Source organism: Cherax quadricarinatus, chromosome 6 (assembly GCF_038502225.1).
Source record: "Cherax quadricarinatus isolate ZL_2023a chromosome 6, ASM3850222v1, whole genome shotgun sequence".
Taxonomy (NCBI): domain Eukaryota; kingdom Metazoa; phylum Arthropoda; class Malacostraca; order Decapoda; family Parastacidae; genus Cherax; species Cherax quadricarinatus.
Window position 1 is genome coordinate 42,735,129 of NC_091297.1, and position 15,750 is coordinate 42,750,878.

Consider the following 15,750-nt stretch of genomic DNA (forward strand, 5'->3'; position numbering starts at 1 on the left):
TCCTGTACCACCAGCCTATCAATCTCCATAGCCATATGGCGCTGCCTCTGTCCCCATAACACACAGGCCGATGGTCAATCACCCCATACCGCCTCTTCCAATCCACCCTGCATTCTCACCGCATCAAATCTGTCATTCTGCTAATCTCGATTCCACCCCTTTAACAACTCGATTTCCTCCACGGAATACATCCCAGCCTGTGCGCCCCTCTCATAACAACCCTGCAACTGGCCCTCGAAATACTGTTGCAGCCCATATGTCATCCAACCCTCATACTTTCCGCATCACACATAAAACTGCCGGATCCTCTCCTTAGCTACCCCATCCCACCATCCCAATAAATCACCCACATCCCTACCCTCTCCCCACAAATCCTCCCACATTGTCCCAAAATCCAACCCTGCCTCCTCCACCCCAAGAAGTCTCACATTCAGCTTCCAGTACCCTGGAGATCATCGATACCATGCCTAACCCTTCTAGGGTAGGGTAGGTGCCTGAGCTCATAAGACTGTCGTTTCCATTAGCCCCCTTGGGGCGGGGATGGCAGACCAGAGAGGCCTAGCTTGTGGCTAGGCCTGGGGACAGTTGGTCCCAAAGATGAGGAGGTACTTGTGCCTCCTCCCATGGGAGACTTAGGTCTCAGACACTCCCTAGAGGGAGCCAAGGCCGGGCCACCACTTGGAAAAGGCCCAGGCCGGGAGAATACCGGCTAATCTTTAATAATAATAATAAGTACCCTGGATACCTCTTAGGCAAGCCGGCCAAGTCATGTCTGCATAAACGGCTCCATGATCCGAGTATACAGCATCCACCGAATGCACGCATATCACCTGCACACTCCTCGTTACATATAACCTATCTAGCCTGGCCGCATAACCCCGTCTATGAAACGTGTGCTCAACCATCAAATCCCTACCTCCAACAACATCCCCTAACCCCACGCCCCGCAAAAGATCCCCTAGGCCAACCAAAAAACACCCCACTCCCCGTGGCTCCACGTCCCTTCTATGTACCACACAATTCCAATTGCCGCCCATGATGGCTACCGAGGGAAGAGATCACAAATAATAAATCAAAACTTCATGCACAAACCCATTCTTCGCCCATACATCACGCTCCGCCGGCATGTACACACAAACTGCTGCCAGTCATTCACCCCTCCACCACCCATCTACCCAGAGTACCCTACCCCCCTCCTCTCCCTCACATCTAATAACAAACAGGCTCGTCTCCCAAATCAGGATCCCTTCAAACGTTCTGAATACGCCACAAACACACAATACCCATTCATTTTCAAATCCCTGTCAACCTTAAAATTATGTTCATGCACAAACACTTCATCTATGGCATAACACCTTAAAAACCCCTGGAGCCACAGACACTTCACATCCACACACATCCCATTTACAGTCATACACCTGAAACCTTCGTAAAGGGTTTTACACGCTACCCTGCAACTCCTTTCACAGGCACATTACCAGCCGGTCGACTTTTCCCACCACGTCCTCCACTGTGAGCGTGGTTTCCCCCCGGTCCAACACCTGACCGGACACACCTGTGGTGCCTCCACGCACCACTTCAACCTATGGTTTCTTCCCCGGCCTTTGTGCTGGGGTCAAGACATCATCTGAGTCGGATTGTGTTGCCGCCCTCTTTCGCCGAACACTCTCTGCATCCATGTCCTGTTTGGCAGATGCCTCACAATCTATCTCTGCCACCACCTCGACCACGGTCACCACTCCCGTTGAAGCAGCATCCACAGTCAGCTGACTGCCTCTCCTCACATCATCATGCTCCCCTGGTCCCGCCACCAATCTTACATCGTCCTCAACTCTCGTCCTCTCCAAAAGCCTGTCCATCAGCTGCTCCAGAGCCACATCCTCTGCCCATTCTTCGCCACTCAGCTCTGTCTCCCCTTCTTCCAAAGCAGAGACCATAGAGCCTACAAGCATTGACGGGCTCGACCCCACCGTTGGGAACTCTTTCTCCACCTCCTCACTCCAGGAAGAACCATGGCCATGTACAAGTGTCCTGCTGACAGGCCTCCCACTTTCGGATCAGGCCCCTGCTCCGTCCCTCTGCCTGCCTTCTGTCGTCGCTGCTGTCTCCTACACTAGGCTGCCATATGGTCATAAGCGCCACATAGCCTGCAAGTCTTGTGCTGCCCTGCATAATACACCATCACTTGCATTCAGAAGTCTTCTTGGATGACATACAATGGGGATTGAATGCCTCAATGTCATCTTCAGGTTGAATATACCCTCTGGCAAGCCAGCGTACGCCCCATCCGCCCAAGTACCTGCCATCGCCAGATGCACAGTGCCATATCGCTCAAAAACGTTCCGTGGGTCCACGTCAGCCTCAAAAGGCACATTACACACCTTCACCAAAGTGTAGTGCCTTGACACATCAATGAGACGAACTCGTACTGCCGAGCTGACGTCCACACAACCATCTTGATAGTTTTCCACCAGCCGTTCATACGCTGCTGTCGATCGTAACTTGACGAATATCTGGAAAGCCCCATTGAGCGACACAACTGTACAGATCATTATCTGCAACGCCATATGTGTCGTGGATAATCACAGGTAGAATCACTTGTGCGGACTGAAGTGTAACTACACCCCACACTAACTCAATGCATACAGTGTTGACACGCCTCCTTGCATACTGCGCCATCTTGAGAAAATCAAACTGCGCAGGAAGGCCACTCAACCGGGAGCGTGTGCGCAGCAGTACCTATCAGGCCGAGAGCGAAGAGGTCAATGAGTGTAAATGAGTTGGTAGACCGCACACTAAAGTGTAAATGAGCTGGTAGTTTGCACATTAAGTGTAAATGAGCTGGTAGACCACATGCTAAAGTGTAAATGAGCTGGTAGACCACATGCTAAAGTGGAAATGAGCTGGTAGACCGCACGCTAAAGTGTAAATGAGCTGGTAGACCGCACGCTAAAGTGTAAATGAGCTGGTAGACCGCACGCTAAAGTAGCACCGCTTATTCTATTTCTTCCTTGTAATATAGTAACGCAAATTATTACACTCCTTAGGCATATTAACCTATATTTGCAATACGTGAATTATGTCAAATGTAGGTTAATTTCGATACAAAAATTACAAAAAATTGCATAACTTCAGTTACCTGTTTTGCTTGGGTTTCCACATATTTATTCTTCATATAGCATAAGGGAACTGCTACTGTGATGATAGCTGCTCATAGTAAATATGCTGGAATCAAGGAGTAACTAATTTCTTTAATTTATATGAGTAACCAATTTGTCTCTAATTTATATGAGTAACTAACCTATCTTTAATTTATAGGAGTCACTAATTTTATTATCTGTAGGTTTCATTTTTAATTTATAGGAGTTACTAATTATTTTTGTAGTAGGAGTAACATTTTATTTTATTTTAAAGGTGTAACTAATTTTATTAATTGTGAGAGTAACTAACTATAGTTACACTAACTACCATTAGTTATTCCTATGAACTAATTTAGTTTAGAGGAATAACTAATGGTGGTTAGAGAGTGCAAAAGGAGAGCAAATGATAGGTGAGGTACTGTCAACAAATTTTGCTGAGAATAAGAAAAAATTTTGGAGTGGGATAAACAGGTTAAGAAAGCCTAAGGAACAAATGAATTTGTCAGTTAAAAAACAGAGTAGGGGAGTTAACAGATGGGGATTTGGAGGCATTGGGAAGATGGCAGGAATATTTTGAGGAACTTTTAAATGTTGATGAAGAGAGGAAGGCAGTAATTTCATGCACTGGCCAGGGTGATGTAACATTTTTTTAGGAGTGAAGAAGAGCAGGATGTGAGTGTGGGGGAGGTGCATGAGGCATTACGTAGAACAAAAGGGGTTAAAGCAGCTGGAACTGATGGGATCATGAGAGAAATGTTAAAAGCAGGGGGGTGATGTAGTGTTGGAGTGGTTAGTATTTTTGTTTAATGAATGTGTGAAAGAGGGGAAGGTGCCTAGGGATTGTCAGAGAGCATGTATAGTTCCTTTATATAAAAGGAAGGGGGACAAAAGAGAATGTAAAAATTATTGGGAATAATTTTACTGAGTATAACAGGTGAAGTGAATGTTAGGGTTATTATTGAAAGAATTAGAGGTAAGACAGAGAACAAGATTGCATATGAGCAAGGAGGCTTTAGAGTGGGTAGGAGATGTGTAGATCAAATGTTTACATTCAAGCATATATATGTGAATAGTATTTAGATAAAGGAAGGGATGTTTTCATTGTAGGTATAGATTTAGAAAAGGCATGTGATCTGGTGAATAGGGGAACAATATGGCAGATGTTGCAAATGTATGGAATAGGTAGTAAGTTACTTAATGGTGTAAAGAGTTTTTATGAGGATAGTGAGGCTCTGGTTAGGGTGCGTAGAAGAGAGGGAGACTACTTCCCGGAAAAAGTAGGTCTTAGACAGGGATGTGTAATGTCACCATGGTTGTTTAATATATTTATAGATGGGGTTGTAAAAGAAGTAAATGCTAAGGTGTTGGGGAGAGGGGTGGGATTAAATTATGGGGAATCAAATACAAAATACTTTTTGCTGTTGATACTGTGCTTATGGGAGATTTTTAAGAAAAGCTGCAAAGGTTAGTGGACGAGTTTGGGAGGGTGTGTAACTGTAGAAAGTATAAAGTGAACATAGATAAGAGTAAGGTGATGAGCTCATGAATCAAACGATTTAGATAAAGAAAAATTGGATATCACATTGGAGGGAGGGAGAATGGAAGAAGTGAATGTGTTCAGATATTTGGGAGTTGACGTGTCAGCAGATGGGTTTATAAAGGACGAGGTTAACCATAGAATTGAAGGAAAAAAGGCGATTACTTATATTTTTTTTAATTAATAGAAATAACTAACTCGTTTTTAATTAATAGGGGTAACTTGCACACTTTTTCTTTTCTGTCTGCAGTTGTGGATTCTTGGGGTAAGTCAGCTGACGGACTTTACTACGGTAACAACATGTTTCCTGGTGTCTTCGATGAATGTCTCAATACTAAGTCAAATGATGGTTCTATTCATGGTAAATACTGCAGGATTCTCATCAGGTAAGTTCTTGTAGTAGACAGTGAGAGCTTGTAGTAGACAGTGAGAGCTTGAAGTAGACAGTGAGAGCTTGTAGTAGACAGTGAGAGCTTGAAGTAGACAGTGAGAGCTTGTAGTAGACAGTGAGAGCTTGAAGTAGACAGTGAGAGCATGTAGTAGACAGTGAGAGCTTGTAGTAGACAGTGAGAGCTTGTAGTAGACAGTGAGAGCTTATAGTAGACAGTGAGAGCTTGTAGTAGACAGTGAGAGCTTGTAGTAGACAGTGAGCTTGTAGTAGACAGTGAGAGCTTGTAGTAGACAGTGAGAGCTTGTAGTAGACAGTGAGAGCTTGAAGTAGACAGTGAGAGCTTGTAGTAGACAGTGAGAGCTTGTAGTAGACAGTGAGAGCTTATAGTAGACAGTGAGAGCTTGTAGTAGACAGTGAGAGCTTGTAGTAGACAGTGAGAGCTTGTAGTAGACAGTGAGAGCTTATAGTAGACAGTGAGAGCTTGTAGTAGACAGTGAGAGCTTGTAGTAGACAGTGAGAGCTTATAGTAGACAGTGAGAGCTTGTAGTAGACAGTGAGAGCTTGTAGTAGACAGTGAGAGCTTATAGTAGACAGTGAGAGCTTATAGTAGACAGTGAGAGCTTGTAGTAGACAGTGAGAGCTTGTAGTAGACAGTGAGAGCTTATAGTAGACAGTGAGAGCTTGTAGTAGACAGTGAGAGCTTGTAGTAGACAGTGAGAGCTTGTAGTAGACAGTGAGAGCTTGTAGTAGACAGTGAGAGCTTGTAGTAGACAGTGAGAGCTTGTAGTAGACAGTGAGAGCTTGTAGTAGACAGTGAGAGCTTGTAGTAGACAGTGAGAGCTTGTAGTAGACAGTGAGAGCTTGAAGTAGACAGTGAGAGCTTGTAGTAGACAGTGAGAGCTTGTAGTAGACAGTGAGAGCTTATAATAGACAGTGAGAGCTTGTAGTAGACAGTGAGAGCTTGTAGTAGACAGTGAGAGCTTATAGTAGACAGTGAGAGCTTGTAGTAGACAGTGAGAGCTTGTAGTAGACAGTGAGAGCTTGAAGTAGACAGTGAGAGCTTGTAGTAGACAGTGAGAGCTTGTAGTAGACAGTGAGAGCTTATAGTAGACAGTGAGAGCTTGTAGTAGACAGTGAGCTTGTAGTAGACAGTGAGCTTGAAGTAGACAGTGGGAGCTTGTAATAGACAGTGAGAGCTTGTAGTAGACAGTGAGAGCTTATAGTAGACAGTGAGAGCTTGAAGTAGACAGTGAGAGCTTGAAGTAGACAGTGAGAGCTTGTAGTAGACAGTGAGAGCTTGTAGTAGACAGTGAGAGCTTATAATAGACAGTGAGAGCTTGTAGTAGACAGTGAGAGCTTATAGTAGACAGTGAGATCTTGTAATAGACAGTGAGAGCTTGTAGTAGACAGTTGCGTTGACCAGACTATGAACTTATTCCAGTGGCAGGTTGTTAGTGTAGTTCTCCCCGACACACCAACATATTTTCCACTGGAACTTTGCAAACCGAGCTATGACATCAAAACTAACTAATTTTCAATGTAAATGTTCTATATTTTGATTAACTGTTGTTTTTCCTTATGAGAGACGAGAAAATCGTACCAAAATTATTGTTTACACTGCAAAGTCTATTGGCAAATTGTTTATGAGAATATATATATATATATATATATATATATATATATATATATATATATATATATATATATATATATATATATAAATATATATATATATATATATATATATATATATATATATATATATATATATATATATATATATATATATATATATAATATATATATATATATATATATATATATATATATATATATATATATATATATATATATATATATATATATATATATTTATATATATATATTTATATACAGAGAGAGAGAGAGTGAGAGAGAGAGAGAGAGAGAGAGAGAGAGAGAGAGAGAGAGAGATTGACAAAACATTCACAAAGATACAATAGAAAGTAAAACAACATAGGTAACTCAGAGCTACATCTAGAATACTTCGTCCAACTCCCCGGCGGTGGGCCGCGTGCCCAGAATGCTGCAGACATTTCCTCTCTGGATCGCAACACTGAGTCTCTGAAAGAGGAAACTGGTCGCCCTGTGGTCCTTGGTTTCTATGATGAGCTTTTCACCCAGCTCTTTGAGGAACCTTAGATCACACATGCCCCATGCTCCAAGGGTCTCTGACCCTATTGGGATGAAGTTATAGCAAGGGGAAAAGTCTTCATATTTGCGGATCTTCTGGGTCTCCCTGTGACTGGCAGCTCCACCCTCTTCCACTACGGAGTATGGCAAGCTAGTGTCTGCTAATGTGGCTGCACAGGTGTAGTCCCAGGCAATCTGCTTTCCATCCTTCCAAGGTAGCATAGTGGCTCCATCAGGACGCTTTTGACTTCCGTCAGACCTCTGTACTTGGGGTTCCCGTTGAGCTGGGCAACGGGCTGTGGCAAGGCTTCTCTTTAGGATGTCATTGACCTCCTCATGCCTGGCATACTTCCCTTCTGCTGTGTGACACACGAGACCATGAAGTCCGAATTGATCAGCTATCGCTTTGCCGCAAATACACCTATGTTCGGTGAGGATGGGGGCGGCTAGGCGAAGAGCAACACCAATTCGAATGGCCTGTGGGTCTAGTCGAGTGCCCAAGGAGGGATTGGAAACAGCTAACATGAAATCTCCTGAGTGTGGTGCCTTAACTGCAAAGAGACGAACTTTGTCCTTTCCTGAGGCGTTGGAGAGCATTGTGTTAGCGATTTTTTCCATGATCGGTTTGTCCCAGTGAGACTGTTTGTGCTCTTTGGGAAGAGCTGGTCTACTGTAGGAATCTGTAAGGGTGTCCCACCGAATCGCTGCTTCAGTAAACCTGGGGTCTTGAGCTCCTACCACGTCTCTCAAGCGTTCGGGAACAATCTTCTTGACTAATGCACTGGAAGCCAAACACGAAGACAGAAAAGCAGGTATATATATATATATATATATATATATATATATATATATATATATATATATATATATATATATATATATATATATATATATATATATATATATATATATATATATATATGTCGTGCCGAATATGTAAAACTGGTCAATTAGAAAGAACTCATTTAAAATTAAGTCCTTTCTGAAATTTCTCTTATACGTTTAAAGATATATTTTTTCATTATTGTTAATGTAAAAATTTTTAATTTTGCACCAAAAGAATCTTAGAAAACTTACCTAACCTTATTATAACAAGAACAATTTATTTTAGCCTAACCCAACTAAATATATTTTAAATACGTTTACAATAATTTAATACTAAACAAACACAATCAAATATATTTTTTTCGTTAGGTTCAGAATGATTTTGGCGAAATTATTGCATACTCAAATTTTCACTTGTCCTATATGGCAAGATGAGCGTTGCTATTTAAGCCAAGATAGCAAGTTCTGCTTATTCGGCACGACATATATATATATATATATATATATATATATATATATATATATATATATATATATATATATATATATATATATATATATATATATATATATATATAAATAAATAACCTCCTGCACCCAAGGCCTAAGCTTCAATTTGCGAAAATTATGCCAAATATCTCCTCACCCATATGAGGGGAATATATCTTCCACTGACACAACCACCCGGCTTCCAATCAATCGCGCCAACACCCCCACGTGGATCTTGCCAGGCTTCCATAGGACCATGAGGGGACACAGCACCACCTCATATTCCCTCAACTCTGCACCCCCATACCACCTCTTCACTCCCTCATGCAGAAGCTCCAACCCCCTCCCCACACCTCCCGACATGCACAAACTCCTGTTGTAAGTAAACACATTTTACCCAAAGCCACAGATCCAATAGCTCTAACTCCCCTTGACGTTCTGGCAGCATTATCACCTCCCTCCTCAGCCAGTCACACCTCGATCCCAACATATATTTGAACACCCCTTCAAGATTCTCAGTTCCTTGCCCATTATTGGGTATACCGCTGCCACTTGCCAGACCTTACTGAATAGTAACGTGTTTACCATGATGGCCCTCTGCAATAATGTCAAATGGTATGGTTGCAAACTCCCCAATCTATGCTCCACCTGTTCCACAATATGCTCAGACTTCACCTCTCTCATCCGCTCTTGATTCTCCATAAACACTATTCCACATATCTTTAAGCTATCCACCACCCTCCACTCCACTCTGGCACCCCACTCTCCCTGCCAGTGCCAATTCCCCAGCCTCATTAAGCACGATTTCTCCACATTTACCCTCATCCCCGTAGCCACCCCAAATGTACGAATTACCTCTCCCACCTCTCTCAAACTCTTTTCCTCCTGCATGAGAACCGTTGTGTCATTCACATATCCCATGATCCCAGGCCAATATCCCCCCATCCCCACCCCCCGCAGATACTAGCCACAACGAGTCTGTAAAATGGGTCCTGAACACAGGCAAACAGGATTTGTGAAAGTGGACATCCTTGCCTGAGGCCCCGCCCCATACACACCGCTTCCCCTATGCGACCATTGATTTACACACGCACCCACACCCCTCAATACAATGTCTCCACCCACTCCACATCTTCCTCCCCAAAACCCTGTCACAGAAGAATCTGCTGCACTGCCTCCCATTCTACACGGTCATATGCCCCCTTCCAATCCAAGGCAATTAAAACCCCCCTTTGCCTCCCAAACCCTTCACAAACCCCTTAATATGCCCATGGCCCTCAACCATAGACCTGCCAGGCAACCCATATTGCCCTCCCGATACAACGTGCCCCATGACACATTTCAGGCGATTTCCCAGTATTTTTGCATACAATTTATAATCAACACATATTAAAGATAGCATCCAATAATCCTTCAGAGTACTGTGGGCCTCTCCCTTTGGGACCAGAATGACCACTGCTGTGGTTTGTAACTCCACCAAACGCCCCTTCTCCTTTATGGTGTTCATCAACTTCACCAAGAACCCATGCATTAACTGCCAATGCTGTAAGTAGAATTCACATGGCAGTCCATCTATCCCTGGTGCCTTTCCCATATGCATACCCATCAATGCCTGCCAAACCTCACCCTCATCTATCTCCCCACCCAGCACTACCCAATCACTACACCCCAATGAACATGGCACTAGCTCACATACGCTATGTAAAGCCTCTCCTCCCTCTGCACTACTCCTCAAATACTGTTCATACTATGCATCCACATAACCACTCATCTCCACTGCCGTCCACAACACTTGCCCCTCACGAAAACCCCCCACTTCCGAGTGGACGACTAACCTGCCAACCTCAGTGGCTTTCCGTCAGTTCTGCAGTCCCTGTAAGACACACGCCGATGGTTGATCACCCCAAAGCACCTCCTCAACCCCCCAAGCACACGCACAGCATTAAAACGCTTATTTTGCAGCTCACGAATCCTTCCTTTCAACATTTCTATATCTCCACAGGATATACCCCCCGTGCCCACCCCTCCAATAACAAGCCCTCAACCTACTCTCTAAGTACTGAAGGAGCCCATACGACTGTTGCATAATGCGTTTCCCCTCGCACACATAAAACTGACATATCCTTCCCTTAGCCAACCCATCTCACCACCCCAGCAAATCCTCCACACCCCATGCTTCCACACTGAGCTCTGCCCACAATGTCTCAAATCCCCTCTGTCCCTCCTCATCACTCAGGATCCTCGTATTTAGCTTCAAATAGGTTTTACACCTCCTGGCCAACCCATCCCACCCCAAATCTACCACAACCCCCTATGATCAGAATACTCCACCTCCACCATATGCAATGACTCCACTCTTGACTGCTTCATGATGTACACCCGATCTAGCCTCGCCACATATCCACATCTGACAAAAGTGTGCTCCACCCCCTTCACTTCTACTAACTACAAATGGGCTTTCCTCCCGGAGTAGGACTCCCACCCCTCCTTTCAAGCACCCTGTCTGCATCACAAAAGCCCTGTAGCCATCCATCTCCAATACACACCCCATCTTGATAGTGTGCTCTTGCACAAATACGACATCCACTCTATACAGGCACAAGAAACTGGCAAACCACACACGCTTCACATCCTGACACAAACCATTAATGTTAACTGTCATACACCTTAGGCCAGTGGTGGTTTCTTCCCCCTCTGCTTTGACACCTTCACAACACCACTATGCCCTCTCGGATCTCCTTTATTCATGTCCCTGCTGGCAGCCCTAACCCCGCCGGACCACCACCGGGCCCAGGGTCCCCGAGGGACCACCTCCACCTGCTTCCACCACCACCACCTTCCCAGTCCTCTGTGCTGGGGTCAGGACATCACCCGAATCCGATGTCAAGGCCTCACGCTTGCGCATGACCCCACCCGCCCCATCTCCACCTTCTGTGATTCCTCGAGGTGAACCTCCACCTCCTATGATTCCTTGCGGTGAACCTCCACCACCACATGTCCAACCCCCATGCCATCTGGGCACATCGCCCCTCGAGACACCACTAATTCATTGGGTTCCTCACGCTGCCCACACTGGTCAACAGTATTTCTCACACCAATCTTCGTTCCCAAATCGCCCTCCCCATCTGACTGGATAAACAGCGAGTTGATCACCGTCTCTAGGACTTTATCGATGGCCTCCACTGCCAAACCAGGCTGTCCCTCACCATCAGGCAAAAGGGATCCCACAGGGCCCCAGCCACAGGGGCCTTCAGGTCTTCACCCTCCTTCGCCTCTGCTCGCATCACCTCCTCACTTCACAGACGACCAGGCCCACATCCTTCCTGTAACTCCAGGGCACGTCCAACCTGCCCAGATTCCTTTGTGGCATTGCATTCTAGACAATGGAGTCAAGACTGCTGCTCACAATGTGCAACCTTGTGATCAAACGCACCACAATGCCTGCAAGTCCTTCGTTGCCCAGCATAAGACACCATGACCTGTGTCCTAAAGGCCTCCGATGTCACGTACGATGGTATGGGGTGCCTTAATGTCATTTTCAGTGAGAACGTTCCCTCTAGGAGCCCAGCATATGCACCTTCCACCCACTTGCAAGGCTGGGCCAGGTGAACAGCCCCATAGTCTTCAAAAACATTGCATAGATTCGTTTCAACCTGCAGATGCTCACCACAGAATTGACATCCACTAGTACATCCTGGTATTTCTCCACCAGCCTTTCATAGATGCCGGCGTTCAACAACTTGATGAACACCCTGTATGCACCATTGACTGCTACACCATATAATTCACCATCCTCTATTCCATATGTATCTCGGATGATTAATGGCAACAGCATGGGAGCAGCTTGTGGTGAAATCGCCCCATGAACCTGCTCAATACCCACAGTATTTACTCTTCTCACACCCATCGTCATATTAGAAAAAATGGGAAGTCTTCCAATCGCCGACGGAGGGCAGCAGGCGCACGTCTGCTTGCTCCAAGAGATGAGCAGTGAATTGATCTCTTCAGCACAGGAGAGCTTCAACTAAGTGAAAGTGTCACAAGTACTTGCACTTTCCGGAGGCTAAGGAATAATGCTATGTTTCACATAGTCTCTTAATCAAAGTAAATAAGCAGGAAAGTTAGACCTCGAGATCAAGAGACGTGTTGTACTACTGTACTTCTTACCCCTGACATCAGCTCATGTCAGGCGAGTAGTGCAGAGGTGAGGCCACACAAACGTAAATTGGTCATTACCCATGGTGAACGATCCAAAATAATTCATCAAATACATATATACATATAAAGAAAATTGGAAAAATGAAAATGAATATTTAATATTATAATGCTGATTACTCTTGTTTTAGCTATTAACCATGATAATCACAATGAAATAATAGAAAGATGAACAAATATGAGAGACATATATATAAAAACCGCATCTATATATGTATATATATATATATATATATATATATATATATATATATATATATATATATATATATATATATATATATATATATATATATATATATATATATATATACATATATATATATATATATATATATATATATATATATATATATATATATATATATATATATATATATATATATATATATATATATATATATATATATATATATGCAAAACAACCACTCTGAAAGAATAGAGAAATTCCAAGCGCATTCGTGACAACTCACATTATCAAGGAACTATGAAAGTAAAGCATCCAAGGAAGCTATATAAGGGGTTTGGCCAACACCTCACTATCAGATCCCACAACGGTTAAACACCTGACGCGCGCTGGCCCAACTGGACAGGTCCTTTGCAGAACTCACCCACAAACTATTCTACCCAAGAAAATTTAAAAATTATTATTTGTCCAGTGTATTATTAAATTCTTCCCAAATTCTATTAATTATAAATGGAACTAATTTATATAAACCAAAGGAAATATTCATATTATTGTCAAAACTGCTTTTTATGAAACAAGATTCAATTATATTCCTGTCGACCATGGACTTGCTTGATACTACTTTCTCAACTTTTTGAAAATCAATAGGATGGTTAAAATCTCTTATATGAATAAATAGAGCATTGGAATCTTGTCCAGTTCTAATGGTATATTTATGTTGTTTTAATATTAGTTCGAGATTTTTACCAGTTTGACCGTAATAAACTTAATCGCAAATTTTACAAGGAATCTTATAGACACATCCATCAGCATTTTGGGGGGAATTCTTTATCAAAAGTTTGTTTACTGTATCAAGATTTTTGAATACAACTTTAATATGGATGCTTTACTTTCATAGTTCCTTGATAATGTGAGTAGTCACGAAAGCGCTTGGAATTTCTCTATTCTTTCAGAGTGGTTGTTTTGCATATTCTGAAATCACCTGTTTACTGTGATCTTATTGCATATATATATATATATATATATATATATATATATATATATATATATATATATATATATATATATATATATATATATATATATATATATATATATATATATGTCGTGCCGAATATGTAAAACTGGTCAATTAGCAAGAACTCATTTAAAATTAAGTCCTTTCTAAAATTTTCTCTTATACGTTTAAAGATATATTTTTTTCATTAATGTTAATGTAAAAATTTTTAATTTTGCACCTAAAGGAACTTAGAAAACTTACCTAACCTTATTATAACAAGAACAATTTATTTTAGCCTAACCCAACTAAATATATTTTAGATTTGATTACAATAATTCAATACTAAACAAACACAGTGAAATATATATTTTTCGTTAGGTTCAGAAAGATTTTGGCGAAATTGTTGCATACACAAATTTTCGCTTGTCCTATATGGCAAGATTAACGTTGCTATTTAAGCCAAGATCGCAAGTTCTGCCTATTCGGCACGACATATATATATATATATATATATATATATATATATATATATATATATATATATATATATATATATATATATATATATATATATGTAGGTACGTAGTAGGTTGGTAGACAACAACCACCCAGGGAAGTACTACCGTCCTGCCAGATGACTGAAACAGAAACCTGTAACTGTTTTGCATGATGGTAGGATTGCTGGTTTCTTTTTCTGTCTCATAAACACGCTAGATAACAGGGATATCTTGCTACTCCTACTTACACTTTGGTCACACTTCGCAGACACGCACATGCATATATATATACATACATCTAGGCTTTTCTCCTTTTTCTAAATAGCTCTTGTTCTTCTTTATTTCTTCTGTTGTCCATGGGGAAGTGGAAAAGAATCTTTCCTCCGTAAGCCATGCGTGTCGTATGAGGCGACTAAAATGCCGGGAGCAATGGGCTAGTAACCCCTTCTCCTGTAGACATTTACTAAAAAAGAGAAGAAGAAAAACTTTATAAAACTGGGATGCTTGAATGTGCGTGGATGTAGTGCGGATGACAAGAAACAGATGATTGCTGATGTTATGAATGAAAAGAAGTTGGATGTCCTGGTCCTAAGCGAAACAAAGCTGAAGGGGGTAGGGGAGTTTCGGTGGGGGGAAATAAATGGGATTAAATCTGGAGTATCTGAGAGAGTTAGAGTAAAGGATGGTGGGTAGCAGTAATGTTGAAGGATCAGTTGTGGAAGGAGAAAAGAGAATATGAATGTGTAAATTCAAGAATTATATGGATTAAAGTAAAGGTTGGATGCGAAAAGTGGGTCATAACAAGCGTGTATGCACCTGGAGAAGAGAGGAATGTAGAGGAGAGAGAGAGATTTTGGGAGATGTTAAGTGAATGTATAGAGCCTTTGAACCAAGTGAGAGAGTAATTGTGGTAGGGGATCTGAATGCTAAAGTAGGAGAAACTTTTAGAGAGGGTGTGGTAGGTAAGTTTGGGGTGCCAGGTGTAAATGAAAATGGGAGCCCTTTGATTGAACTTTGTATAGAAAGGGGTTTAGTTATAGGTAATGCATATTTTAAGAAAAAGAGGATAAATAAGTATACAAGATATGATGTAGGGCGAAATGACAGTAGTTTGTTGGATTATGTATTAGTAGATAAAAGACTGTTGAGTAGTCTTCAGGATGTACATGTTCATAGAGGGGCCACAGATATATCAGATCACTTTCTAGTTGTAGCTACACTGAGAGTAAAAGGTAGATGGGATACAAGGAGAATAGAAGCATCAGGGAAGAGAGAGGTGAAGGTTTATAAACTAAAA

General features: G+C 42.1%; 1 protein-coding gene across 1 annotated transcript in view; it reads left to right on the forward strand.

The window, feature by feature from the left end:
• Window positions 1–15,750, forward strand: part of LOC128692908 (O-acyltransferase like protein) — a 235,800-nt gene that overhangs the window by 71,405 nt on the left and 148,645 nt on the right. The window contains exon 3 of the mRNA XM_070081377.1: window positions 4,928–5,063. Coding sequence (XP_069937478.1) covers window positions 4,928–5,063 — 136 coding nt within the window. The remainder of the gene's footprint in view (window positions 1–4,927; window positions 5,064–15,750) is intronic.